The 12,419-nt window shown below is 36.1% G+C and overlaps 1 protein-coding gene across 3 annotated transcripts in view; it reads right to left on the reverse strand.

The window, feature by feature from the left end:
• The window catches only part of CNTN3 (contactin 3), a 343,356-nt gene that overhangs the window by 12,180 nt on the left and 318,757 nt on the right, over positions 1 to 12,419 (reverse strand). For all 3 annotated transcript variants that reach the window (XM_047851060.1, XM_047851057.1, XM_047851058.1), the window contains one exon: positions 7,773 to 7,956. In XM_047851060.1, coding sequence (XP_047707016.1) covers positions 7,773 to 7,956 — 184 coding nt within the window. The remainder of the gene's footprint in view (positions 1 to 7,772; positions 7,957 to 12,419) is intronic.

A 12,419-nucleotide genomic window follows, 5' to 3' on the forward strand; every position in this document is an offset into this window, starting at 1 on the left:
CACATCGGGCTCTGTGCTGACAGCTCAGAGCCTGGAGCCTGCTTTGGATTCTGTGTCTCCCTTTCTCTCTGCCCCTCCCCTGCTCACACTCACTCTCTCTCTCAAAAATAAATAAACATTACACAAGATTTTAAAAAATTAAAACATCATAAAAAGAATTTAATTTTGGTAGAAAGGTTGCTATATTTACAGCACAACACTAATTGGTGGGCTGGAAAATTATTTCACTAATTTCAAATGTGACAAAAAAAATATTACGTTGAAGAATTTTATTACTATTGTTCTTTAAGTACCCATAATGATATCCTCTGTGTATCTGATTAACAGACTCCTCAACATCAGCTTTATAGATTTCACATCGTCCGCATCTTCTTGTCTGCAAGCAAGAGATTACTATAACATTGCTACCGGATGAAACCAGGAATATAAGGCATGTCTACCAATAGGAGAGGGGCTAAATTGTGGCATATTATCACCATGGAATATTATACATACACTAACATACTTATGAAAACTATTAATGACATGGGAAATTGCTATGATATACAGGTAACTAAATATACAGCATACTTCTACTGTATAAAACAAACATTCTATAGAACTTAAGTCTGAAAAGAAAGCTCCACAATATTAATGATGGTATTTCTGAGTAATAAGATTATGGGTGGTTTTTATTTTCTTCCCTACAATTTTCTTTTTTCCCAAATTTTCAAAAACTAAAATATTTTATATAATAAAAAGTATATTAATTAATATTTATTAATCAACATTATTAACTTTATATAATAATTTTAATATAATTTTATACAGTATTTTCTTATAATAAATATTAATTAATCATAATTATTAATAAATATTTAATATTAATTACAATACTGTCCAGAATTTTCAAAGGTGATATGTCCATAGTGGTGACAGTAAAACTGGCATTCCATATTTTGAACAAATATGGAATGTTAAGAACATATGTTTTCTGTGATTAATTATGCAAGATTAATTAGATTTCTTAATTTGTTTTTGGCTCCTTGATGATAGTAAGATGAATTAATGACAAGTGGTTGTTCTTACCGAGAGCCAGACACTATACTCTGCAGTTGGAGTTGAGTTGAACTTCAGCATCTGACATTAAACTGCTTCAGCACGTAACATTGTGCAGGAATCAGATCACCAAAAGGCATTTGCTCCAAAGTAATGAGATATATTTTCTTTGGAACCATTAGAATTATTGCAAATAAACAAATGACTTATAATAGGAACGTGACTCAATTTTTAACAATACAACAAAAACATCTCTTTCTTAACTCATCTGCAACTCAGGAAAGACTTTTCTTGGGGCCCAACCTGGAATGCCAGGGAAGAATATCTTTCTTTCTTTTACATGACTGGAAATTTCCTTGGTCAAAATATTTTCTTCTTTGGATAATAAAAATATTACAATTTGTAAACTGTAAGAAAAACATTTAAACTTTTCTAAAGAATGTGTAGGCAAGTGGAAGATTTCCAAAAAAGTGCCAAAGTTCTTACAAAGTAAAATTTGTAATATTTACACATTTGGCCAAAGGAATTACTTGATTCTGTATTCGCTGAAATTCTGACTGGAAATCTGAGGAACACGCATTAGTGAACAATGTATTCTATAGCTATATCTGATCTGTGGTACATCATACACAGACATGAGTCGTTTACATACATATCCGGGATGTGATATATAGAAAAGTCAACAAATAGGGGCGACTGGGTGGTTCAGTCAGTTAAGCATCCAACTCTTGATTTTGGCTTAGGTCATGATCTCATGGTTTGCGGGACTGAGCCCAGTGTTGGGCTCCACACTGACATCATGGAGCCAGCTTGGGATTCTCTCCTCCCCACCCCCGCTCCCCCCCGCCCCTTTGCACATGCACTTGTGTGCATGTGTGTGTTCTCTCTCTCAAATTAAATAACCTTTAAGAATAAAACCAATTCAACAAATAACATTAAGTCATCTAGAGAGAAATTCCCTTTACTTTTCCCATTAGCTTGAAGAGAAAGTTGGATTTGAGGATACTAGGTCTTTAACCTCCTTTCACTACTAACATCATAAACAAAGAGGAAGCAGGTTTAGAGGCCTGATCAGGGAAGAACATGATCCTAGTATTAAGAATAGAGAGTGACTTATTTTTCATTGTATTTACTATTATTACTATTTAACTTATTATTTTGTTAGTAGCTGTTTATGGCAATGACACTAGTTTCCATACTCTGAAAGTTAGTTTCTGCTTTATTTTTAAGTTTATGAAAGCAAAAATTGTATGTTAATTTTTAAGAAAAGTTGTTAGGTGCATATTAGAAGAGGCCCACAAAAATGGCAAAAATTGAGAAGACAGATCACATATAAAATTTGGGAAACTTTGCATGGATATATTTCCTAAGTCATAACATAGAGTGGATAATTATCTAATTAAATTATATATACAAAAATTCTAGAACTTCCAAATTATGTATTTGAAGCAGGAATATTCGTTTTATCAAAAACCTCTGAAATATTCTTACTCATATTCTTTGTGTGTTTGTTTTACTCACATACCTTTTCATTTCCTGAGGACACACTTAATTGGTTTCCATAAATTTAGGTAATTGATTTTAGCTCAACTTACATGGATAAACATTGTATTTAGAAAAGCAAAAACTCAAGTGCAAAATGTTGTACCACTTAATATTATTCTGTTTTCTCAAGTGGACATACATGCATAATCATCACTGAAGGCATAAAAATACAGGTTCCCCTTTTTCCAGGGTGAGGTCTGGGTATGTGATTCAGGCCAGGCCTGTGAAGGTTTTCTATCAACTGGCTGTAACAACTGGTTCTGGGATAGGCCAAGAAGAACCATCCTTAGCTCTGAATGAAATTATCAGGAAGGAGCGGTCTACTTTTCCCAGGGTGTTTCTTTGACAGAAATAAGTCTTGAGGTGCTAATTGCAATACTTCTACCCTGAAAAGGGAACATGGTGAAAATGATTCCACCACTGAACAGAACCAAGAGATGGAGAGTCTTATCTGTTCAACAAATATTATTGGGCACCAACTATGATTACTTTAACAGTGGAGACAGAGCTCTGAGGATAAAGTTATGATCAAAACAGGTGAAATCTGTGCCCTGAAGGACCTTGCCTTCCACTCAAAGCAAGCTGGAGAGACAACAATCAAATAAATAAGGACAAGTTCCAGAATGTGTGGTAGTTGTCAGTGCTCTGCCCAAGAACAAAGCAGGGAAGGAAACAGTGTCAGGAGATGAGGGATGCACTTTTAAATATGGTGGTCAGATGGCACCGAGCTGGTATTTGAGCAAAGATCTGAAAGAGATGACAGAGTAAGCCATTTGGATGCCTGGAGAAGGAGCCTTCTGGGCAGAGGGAACAGCAAATGCACAGGCTCTGAAGTGAAAGTACAATGAGTGAGGAGGAAAATAGAAAATGAGTCAGAGGAGGATTTGGAGGATGGATCATATAAAGCTTTGTTGAGCATTATAAGAATTTAGTACTTATCTGAAGTGAGATGAAAGGGGACAGCCTGAGCATCACCGTGGCCTTAGGGAGGCAAGGGTGGAAACAGGCTGAGCAGTAAGGGGTCACTGCCCTGATCCCTGTGAGGATCTGCAGCTTGTGAAAGCAATATGATGTGGTGGATGCTTGCACAAGTCCGATTCTGAATCAGTTGTTGGGGTTGAGAGAAAGAGAAGAGTTGAGGCCTATTCCAAGATTTTTGGCCTGAGCAACTGAAACACTGGGATTTAATTCACTGAGATAGAGAATACTGTAGAAAGGAAATGTTTTAAATGGAGTGCATGGAGCAGTCAAGAACTTAGTTTTAGGAATATTCAGTTTGAGGTCTTACTGGATGATTCTTGAGGACGCTGTTTGAGTGCTAAATCCATCCATACTGAAAGCCAGGATTATCACTTGACTTTTTAGTTATACAAAGCAGAATATTTGCCCTACAAATTCTTTTGTGCAATCTCTGAACATAAAATTCTCAGTCTGTTTCCTTTTAGAAGCCAAGAAATTTCATCATTTACATGCCATCTGCAATTTTTCTTCATCAGTGCCTTTAGACACAAGATGTTCTTAAGAGTTAGCTCTCCTTGGGTTGCAAGTAACCATCTTAGATTACTTAAAGAGGCTAATTACCTTCGAAATGCTTCCAAAAAACACCAAGTATTTGGATATCAAAAATTAAGTGTTTAATGGAAGCTACAGTATTTAACTTGAGAATCCTTGTATTATTTTACATTAATCAAAAATAATCACACAAGATCCGTACTGCTATAAAGTCTTGCATATTGAATTCCATGATTACAAGTATATGAAACTTGCACATTTTAAGCAAGATGGTAAAAGACTACCGTAAGTGTTTTGAATTCACAATGCTCAGTCAAGAGGAAGTATATTTGATTAATAATAGTACTTCAGGCTGGCCTGCTTCTTTAGATGCCATTCCTCCAATTAAATACCCACTCAATATTTAATGAGTGGTTCCTAGCGCCATGCTGGGTACTGGGGCTGGATGAACAAGACACAGAAGGATTCTTTCCCCATAAAGTTTACAATCCAGAGGGGAAAACAGGTAGCAAGAAAGGAATCAAAGATGTTATGCTAGTTCTTTATGCCTGAAGCATGATGATAATGCTCTTCAGAGAGATAATCACAAAAACCTTACCAAAATTCTTAAATAGGATTTGAAGCTAAATCCACGTCAAAGGTTAGGATGGCTATTAAGAGCTCCCAGTAACAGTAATAACACCGGCTTTAAAGGATTCTGTTTTACTTGCATTTTTGTACCTTTAAAGAAAAATTATTAACATAAAATTGAAAAATTAACACATGCTATTTATATCCAAACTTAGAATAATTAAGGATTTCAATTATCGCTAAGCATTTCCCACCCAATATAGGAAATTTTCCCCTAATAACACTTACAGATCAACACGCACACTCCCATTCAATTGCAGCAATAGGGATGCATCACGTTCAGAGGGATTTCATTCAATTGTTGGGATTTCCGTCAGACTAAAAGCTCTGTGAACAAAGGAGTCCAGTCTATCTTTGATCACCTTACCCACTTCCTAAGCGTGGAGTAAAATCCCAGTAAATACTGGTGTTAAACGGGATGTGCATATCCTAATTATATGGTTGAAAGAGAGGATAGCACGCTGATTAAGACGGTGTCTGGATTTGGATGCCTATACTGCTACTTAGTCTGTGGTCTCAGCAAAGTCATACAACCTCTATATGCCACAGCATCCTCATCCTTGAAGAGAAGCTACCATCACCTTCCAACCCATGGTGTTGCTGTGAGAACTGAGAATCAATACATGAAACATATCTAGAACAGTCACAGCAAATTACGCAGTAAGTGTGAGCTTTTAAAATCATAATCACCATCGTGATTGGTGCAAACTTCTACTTTAGACTGGGTATTTATATTTTACACCTAAATCATACAAGGGTTTTGCTTCTTTTTACAGTTTTATTTCACTCATTGTACATTATCATAATATTCTTATTGATCTGTAAGTCTTTTCCTTGTGCCTTACCAATTTGCTAAGTTCCTCACTGATTCCATGATGTCATACTGGCTTTTACAATCATAATTTTCTAGCAAGTAATCACATCAATTATTAAGTCAGAGTAAAGAGCCAGATAAACTTGTTTGCATATCTTCTTGCAATCAGAATTTTTGATTGATGCTGTGCTTTGAATATACAAATGATGATGTACATTTAAATCTTACTAATTCAGAATTGTTACTGATAATACCAAACATATTTAGCAAGAAGTTCTAAACACCGAATATTTTTAGTTCAAGTATTTCCAAAACCAAATACTCCTTCATCTAACCCTAGATGTGTAGTATGAGTAAAAGATTGGGTCAGGCTTCTCCTAATAATTAGTGAGGGATAATACTGAAGTATGACATGTATTGGTTGCTTGTACATGTATGCCACCAAAGATTTATAATGGCTTGTTGCTAAACGTTGCTCTGCAATCTCATTATACTAAATTGGTAACCAAGTTCTCTTTTATATAGATAATACAAAGATGAACATGTGAACTTCACTGATTAAATTAACACTGGCTAATTAAAATCTAAAATAGTAGAATTATGTTTTATATGTATTTTAACTTATCCACAATGCTAGCCAATTATATTTAATTTTATATTATTGGTGTAATTTTTACTAAAATTTATTTATTTTTATTTTATTTTAGAGAGAGAGAGACAGTGCAAGCTGGGGACAGGGGCAGAGGGAAAGGCAGAGAGAATCTCAAGCAGGCTCCATGCTTAGGGCAGAGCCCAATGCAGGGCTCAATCCCATGACCCTGGGATCATGACCTGAGTTGATATCAAGAGTTGGACACTCAATTTACTGAGTGTCCTATATTATTGGTATACTTAGCAATTTTATTTAATAAGTGTATATTCTCCACAAAAATTTGGCTATTATATATGGAGAGAGAAATGCAGTAATGAAACTAGAAATCAAGCAAAATTAATGTCTCATTCCCATATGAAGCCAGTTAAGCAAACATTTTCACTGAGTTAATAAATTTTGAAAACAAGAAAATAATAGTTTTCTGTAAATAAAAGTAATGCATTATTATGTTAAAAGTACTTAATCTGTCATGCCCACTTTCCTTACCTGTACAATGGAAAAAAATAATGATACCTACCTCATCTGGTAGTTAGGAAGTTTAAACGTGGGAATGCATGTAAAGCACCTGGGACATAGAATGTTCTTAACTATTATCAGCTATGATGATTACAAGGATAAGGACAATTCAAATGGTTGTATTGCAAGAAGTTATTAATACACTGATTAAAAATATACTTGTGCTATCAGTTTCATTGATATATATGCGGGAAACTATGGAATTGCAAATCACTGATTTTCCTGTGGTCTAATTTAAAGCCAAGTTATGTATAGTTTGTAAATGATGCTTGTGAATTTACCTGTGAATATTTAGCTAACAAAGACTCAGCGTTGAATGCAACACTGACATCTCTGATTATATTTTTTAAAATATCAGTATATTCATGTGGACCAACAACTTCTGGTGGTAACTTTTTAATGCACATTGCCATCTTTTGAATAAGGTGGGAAAGAAAAAAAAAAAAAGGAAGAAAATCACTCTCGACTCTTCGGTGTGAACTTTAACTTATTCATGTTTAACAGAAATCATCAAACTTTGGGGAACTAAAAAAACATGAAAATACACTAAGTTTACTTACTTTATTAGTTTTTAATGTTTATTTATTTTTGAGAGAGAGACAGAGACAGAGACAGAGAGCGAGCAGGGGAGGAGCAGAGAGAAAGAGAGAGACACAGAATCCGAAGCAGGCTCCAGGCTCTGAGCAGTCAGCACAGAGCCTGACACTGGGCCCGAACCCATGAACCATGAGATCATGACCTGAACTGAAGTCAGATGCTTAACCGACTGAGCCACCCAGGTGCCCCTAAGTTTACTTATTTTAAAAGAAAAGTAGATAGACTTGAGTAAACATCTCACATTAAGATTTTTTCAAAAGGTACACATTTATATTTTCATTTGGGTTTCTATCTGAAGATTCAGGGATATCACAAAGACAAAGACAAGGGTGACTTGCAGTTTACAAGCATTTGGAACTGGGTTTGTAATATTCATTGTGCTTAAGGACTTGGGTTGTCCATTTTAAATGATAAAGAAGGCTATCATAAACTACTTCCTTACCATTCAAAAAATCGGAATATACGTACGAGTTTTCTTTGTGGTTGCATTCACCGTGGTGCTAAAGGGACCAGCACCAGCACTGTTGTAAGCCCGGACAGCTGTGTAATATGCCACATTACTCTTCAAGCCACGGAGTCTGGCTGACGTCTCATTTCCCGCCACTTTCACTTTGCTTGACGATTCCTCTTCTCCATTATTCCAGTACCGCACCTGGCAGACAGAAAAACAGAAAAGATGCAAAAGGCTGACACAAACAATACCACCTTTTATATTAGGTGGTTTTCATTAAGATCGGTACTGTAACGTATTTATATTCAACTATTCAAACATAGACTCATTAAGGCCCTACGATGCGCTAGGTGTTCCATTAGGTTATCAAGTGAGACAAAAAGGGACTCCAAAAGAAAGAATAAACAAGTACACAAAGAAGCCAGATAAAGTCAAAGAGAGTAAGTGCTAAATACTACTAGACTATAGCTTATAAAGGGGAAATGAGGGTAAAATCCAGAAATTTAAAAGAGCAAGCTGCTCTCACTTCTCAGGCCCTAACCAGCCAGGACTGAGCTCAACTCCAGAATGCTGACAGCCCTCATGAACCTCCACTGGATGGTGGAGGTTCCCTCTGTGAAGAAAGTGAACTGTCAGAGAAAGGACTATCCAAAAGCCAGCTGGCCACTGGATTGTTCTACAGTGATGGCCAGCTGTCAACAATCCCACCTGTGCACGCAGAGCTGTGGAGGAGAAAAGGAAAGCCACTGACATAGTTATGAATTGTGCAAAATGATGAGATGTTAAAGATAAATGCATATGTAGTATAAAGTATAAAGTAAGTTAAGGAGGATATTTAATTAAAAAAACAAATAAGGGTAGGAAAAATATGATAAAAATACATGTTCCCTATCTCTAAAGTATTACTATGCTTTATTAGAAAGAATAATACTTTTCCCAGAAATATTACATGAGAACAATTATTTCCCTACATGTATGTATATATGTATATACATATGCATGCATATACATACACATGTATATGTGTGTGTTTATTTATATTTTTATATTTCTATTATTCACATTATATTTATATATAGGACCCCTTAAACTCAGGTAAAATGCTGTGTCCATCCATATATAGGTGTATGCACATTTCTTTTGGAAATGAGTTAATTTTTATAAAAACCTCAAAAGAAGAATATAAGCCCAAATGATCAGGACTAACTTGAATATGTGGTTTCTACACCTTTAAAGCACTGAATTAACACTGAAAGTTGATGATGACATGTTAGCAAAAAAAATCCACATATCTTAACAGACCCCATTTACCATCATAAATGAAAACTCCACGGATTTTATTCATTAATTAAAGATAACATGCAAAAGAACTGTCTTTTATAGCGCCACAGCTAAGTAAATTGCTAATGGGTACCAAAAACTGGCATACATTCTGAACTCAACAATTATAAATACTAGGTAGTGGTAGGTTCAGACAACTCCCAAATGGCAAGACACCATTCCCTCCCCTTGAAAGCATTATCTACTTAGTAACGAAGAATGACACATAACCAGTAATTTAAAAAAAAAAAAATGTTACAGACAGATTGACTTGTGGCCTTTGATATAGCATAGATTGGGGGGTGGGAAATCACAAAATTATGAGTTATTAAAATATCAACAGATGGGACGGCAGAGGCATTCAGGAGTTAAGTAACTCAATCAGGGCAATCTGGCCTCTTCTTACGGGTCACTCTTTTTCTGATATGTCAAATCACTTCAATATAAGTTTTCTACAGAAGTGTTCCTTACATGACTAATTCAAAGACGAAATGAAAATAATTTTCAATTGGCATAAAGAATATCGTTAATAAATTTATAGAAAGCACTTAGAAGTCCTTGATAGCACTATGCTTCTGAAGTACTCCGTGTACCAGAACCAGAGATTTATTTTTAGATCTAAGTTTCTGACACATATTAGAAATATATAGACAATGGAGAAAATTTGCGCCAAATTGGAATATATTAGTTAGAACTGATTATGTAATCTTCTTACAAAGCTTTACTTAAAAAATTGAATATATGTGTATTAACTCAAACATAAAGAAACAAGGCAGTACATTAATATTCCCAATTTTCTGTGAGTAGTTAATCAATTGTGTTCTATAAACTTTTGGTCAAGAATATTTATAAGGGTTGATAATTACATTTTTAAAAAATATTTATTTATTTTCGAGAAAGAGAGAGAGAGGGAGGGAGAGAGAGAGAATGAGTGGAGGAGGGGCAAAGAGAGAGGGGGAGAGAGGATCTGAAGTGGGCTCTGTGCTGATAGCAGTGAGCCCGGTGCAGGGCTGGAACTCACCAACCATAAGCTGAAGTCGGTCTCTCAACCAACTGAGCCACCCAGGTGCCCCGATAGTCTTTTTTCAAAGGAGGGAAAGGGAAAAAATAACGTAAGAAAAATAAAGGAGGGAAAATTATCTTTTATTAAAGACTAAGACCATGTCTTTCCTCCCAGCTGTGTTCTGGGTAAAAGTCCTACACCTGAGAAAACAAATTATCACTCTGTGCTAATTCAGATTTTATAGACATAACCACAATGCAGGGAAGAAGAAAGGAAAAATATCTACATTGAAGGAAAATCTCTGCAAATATAACTGTTTTGAGTGTGTCTACTATACTTCAATTAAAAAAAAAGATGATAGAGAATAAATATATGTGTATATATAAATATATATGCATACATAAATATATGTTATATTTGGTGTAAAAGAGTTAATGTAACGAAGACAGAACATGAAAGTTGCATCTACTAAAGATGAGCAGAGAAAAATATTAGAAAACACATGAAGAACCCGCTAACAAGAAAGAAACTTAGGAGATTCAACTAGTGGGAGACTAGCTACAAGATAGTGATCTGAAGTGGATCTTAAAATAAGTATATTTAAAATGTCCAGATTTATTAAAGAAGGAACTGAATCTGTATTTGCCAAGAATAGAAGATTAAAAACAAACCCAAATTGGGTGTATTTGAAAAATAACAGAAAAATACAGTATTAAAAAGTAAAATCAGTGACAGAATTAAACTGAAGACTACATGATGGAAAAGAGATTTAATAAACCCTGAACATGGGGAAAAAAATAAAAAATAATGACAACAAAGTTAAGAGATATCGAAGTCAAATGAGAAGTTCCAACCCGAGTTTCAGGAAGGATTAAGGAAAAGGCAACAATCAAAAGAGAAAATAAAATGTCCGAGAAATAAAATGTCCAGAACTGAAGACACACAAATTTTCACAAAGTAAACTCTGAGTTTAGTGTGTGGGAGGGAAATAAACAGTAAATCTACTGCAAAGGACAGTGTGATAAGAATAGCTGGCTCTCAACATTTTCCTATCACGATAGACCTGAGTTATAGTTCACCCTCTTGAACAGCTGTGTGTCACTGTGCCTTGGTTTGCTAGTGCAGAGTGTGCACCTGTGAAGAGAAACCACTGCATTTCTGGGCATGGAGGACAGCCGGAGAGGCAGATGCCAAGCTGGGGACACACATCTGAAGCAGTGTCTGTCTTGGTCATTACCACAGCTCTACCACTCACAGCAAAGCCTGCACACACTAAGCATTCAGTATTGCTGGATGATTTGAACCAATGCCATCTCCATCCTTCCCACTACAGAGATTCACTGGGACATACTGAGATATATATTCGGTCTCTGCCAAGGTTTCCTGGCATACAGATCGCTCCAAACCCTTGGAATCTCCAAAGAGATGTGTCAGTATGTATGCTAATGAGCTATCTGTGGCTGCAGGATACCTTAAGAAAGAGGCTGGTTGCCAGGGGGACCAACCTTATAATTTGAGGGTGGGAACTTGCAGCCCCACCTACTGACAAGAGGCTAGAGGTTGAGTTACTCAGGTTGACTAAATATCACCGATTTAATCATCTATGCCTAGGTAGTGAAGCCTTCATGAGAAGCCCTCCCGGAAGGGTTCAGAAAGCCTTGGTGACCACACCAAGGTACTGGGACGGTAGAGCTCCTGGAGAGGGCATGGGAGTTCTGTGCCTCTTCCCACACACCACGTCTTATGAATCTCTTCCATTTGGTTGTCGTATCCTTTATGATAAATGGATAATAGTAAATAAAGCGCTTTCCTGAGTTTTGTGAATCGTACCGGCAAGATCTCAAACCCAAGGAGGAGGTTGTGGAACCCCTGATTTTTCAGCCAATCAGACGTACTAGACGCATCTGAAGTGTATGTGTGGGGGAGGCAGGTAGTCTCAGGGACTTAGCCCTTAATTTGTGGGATCTGAAGCTAACTCCAGGTTTATGGTGTCAGAACTGAACTGAATTTTAGGACACCCAGCAGACATCAGAGAATTGATCAGTGTAGAGAAAACCCCTCACATATTTGGTGTAAGAAGTGTTTGGCGGATACAGCAGAGACGAAGAGATGTTTTTTTCCTTTCATCCACCAAGCTAAGTACTCAATCCTAATATTCTGTGCATGTATGAGACACTGGAATTCTAACTGCTTGAGGAGATAAAATAATTATTTTTCTTCAGAACCATAAAACCATATCACAAGCCAAAATATTTTTATCTGTATAAGTAAACAGAAACAAACCTGAGGAATGTCAGGATTTAAAATGCTACCTCTGTTTCTGCAAGTAATTTGGTCCTTC

The sequence above is a fragment of the Prionailurus viverrinus genome, chromosome A2 (assembly GCF_022837055.1).
Source record: "Prionailurus viverrinus isolate Anna chromosome A2, UM_Priviv_1.0, whole genome shotgun sequence".
NCBI lineage: Eukaryota > Metazoa > Chordata > Mammalia > Carnivora > Felidae > Prionailurus > Prionailurus viverrinus.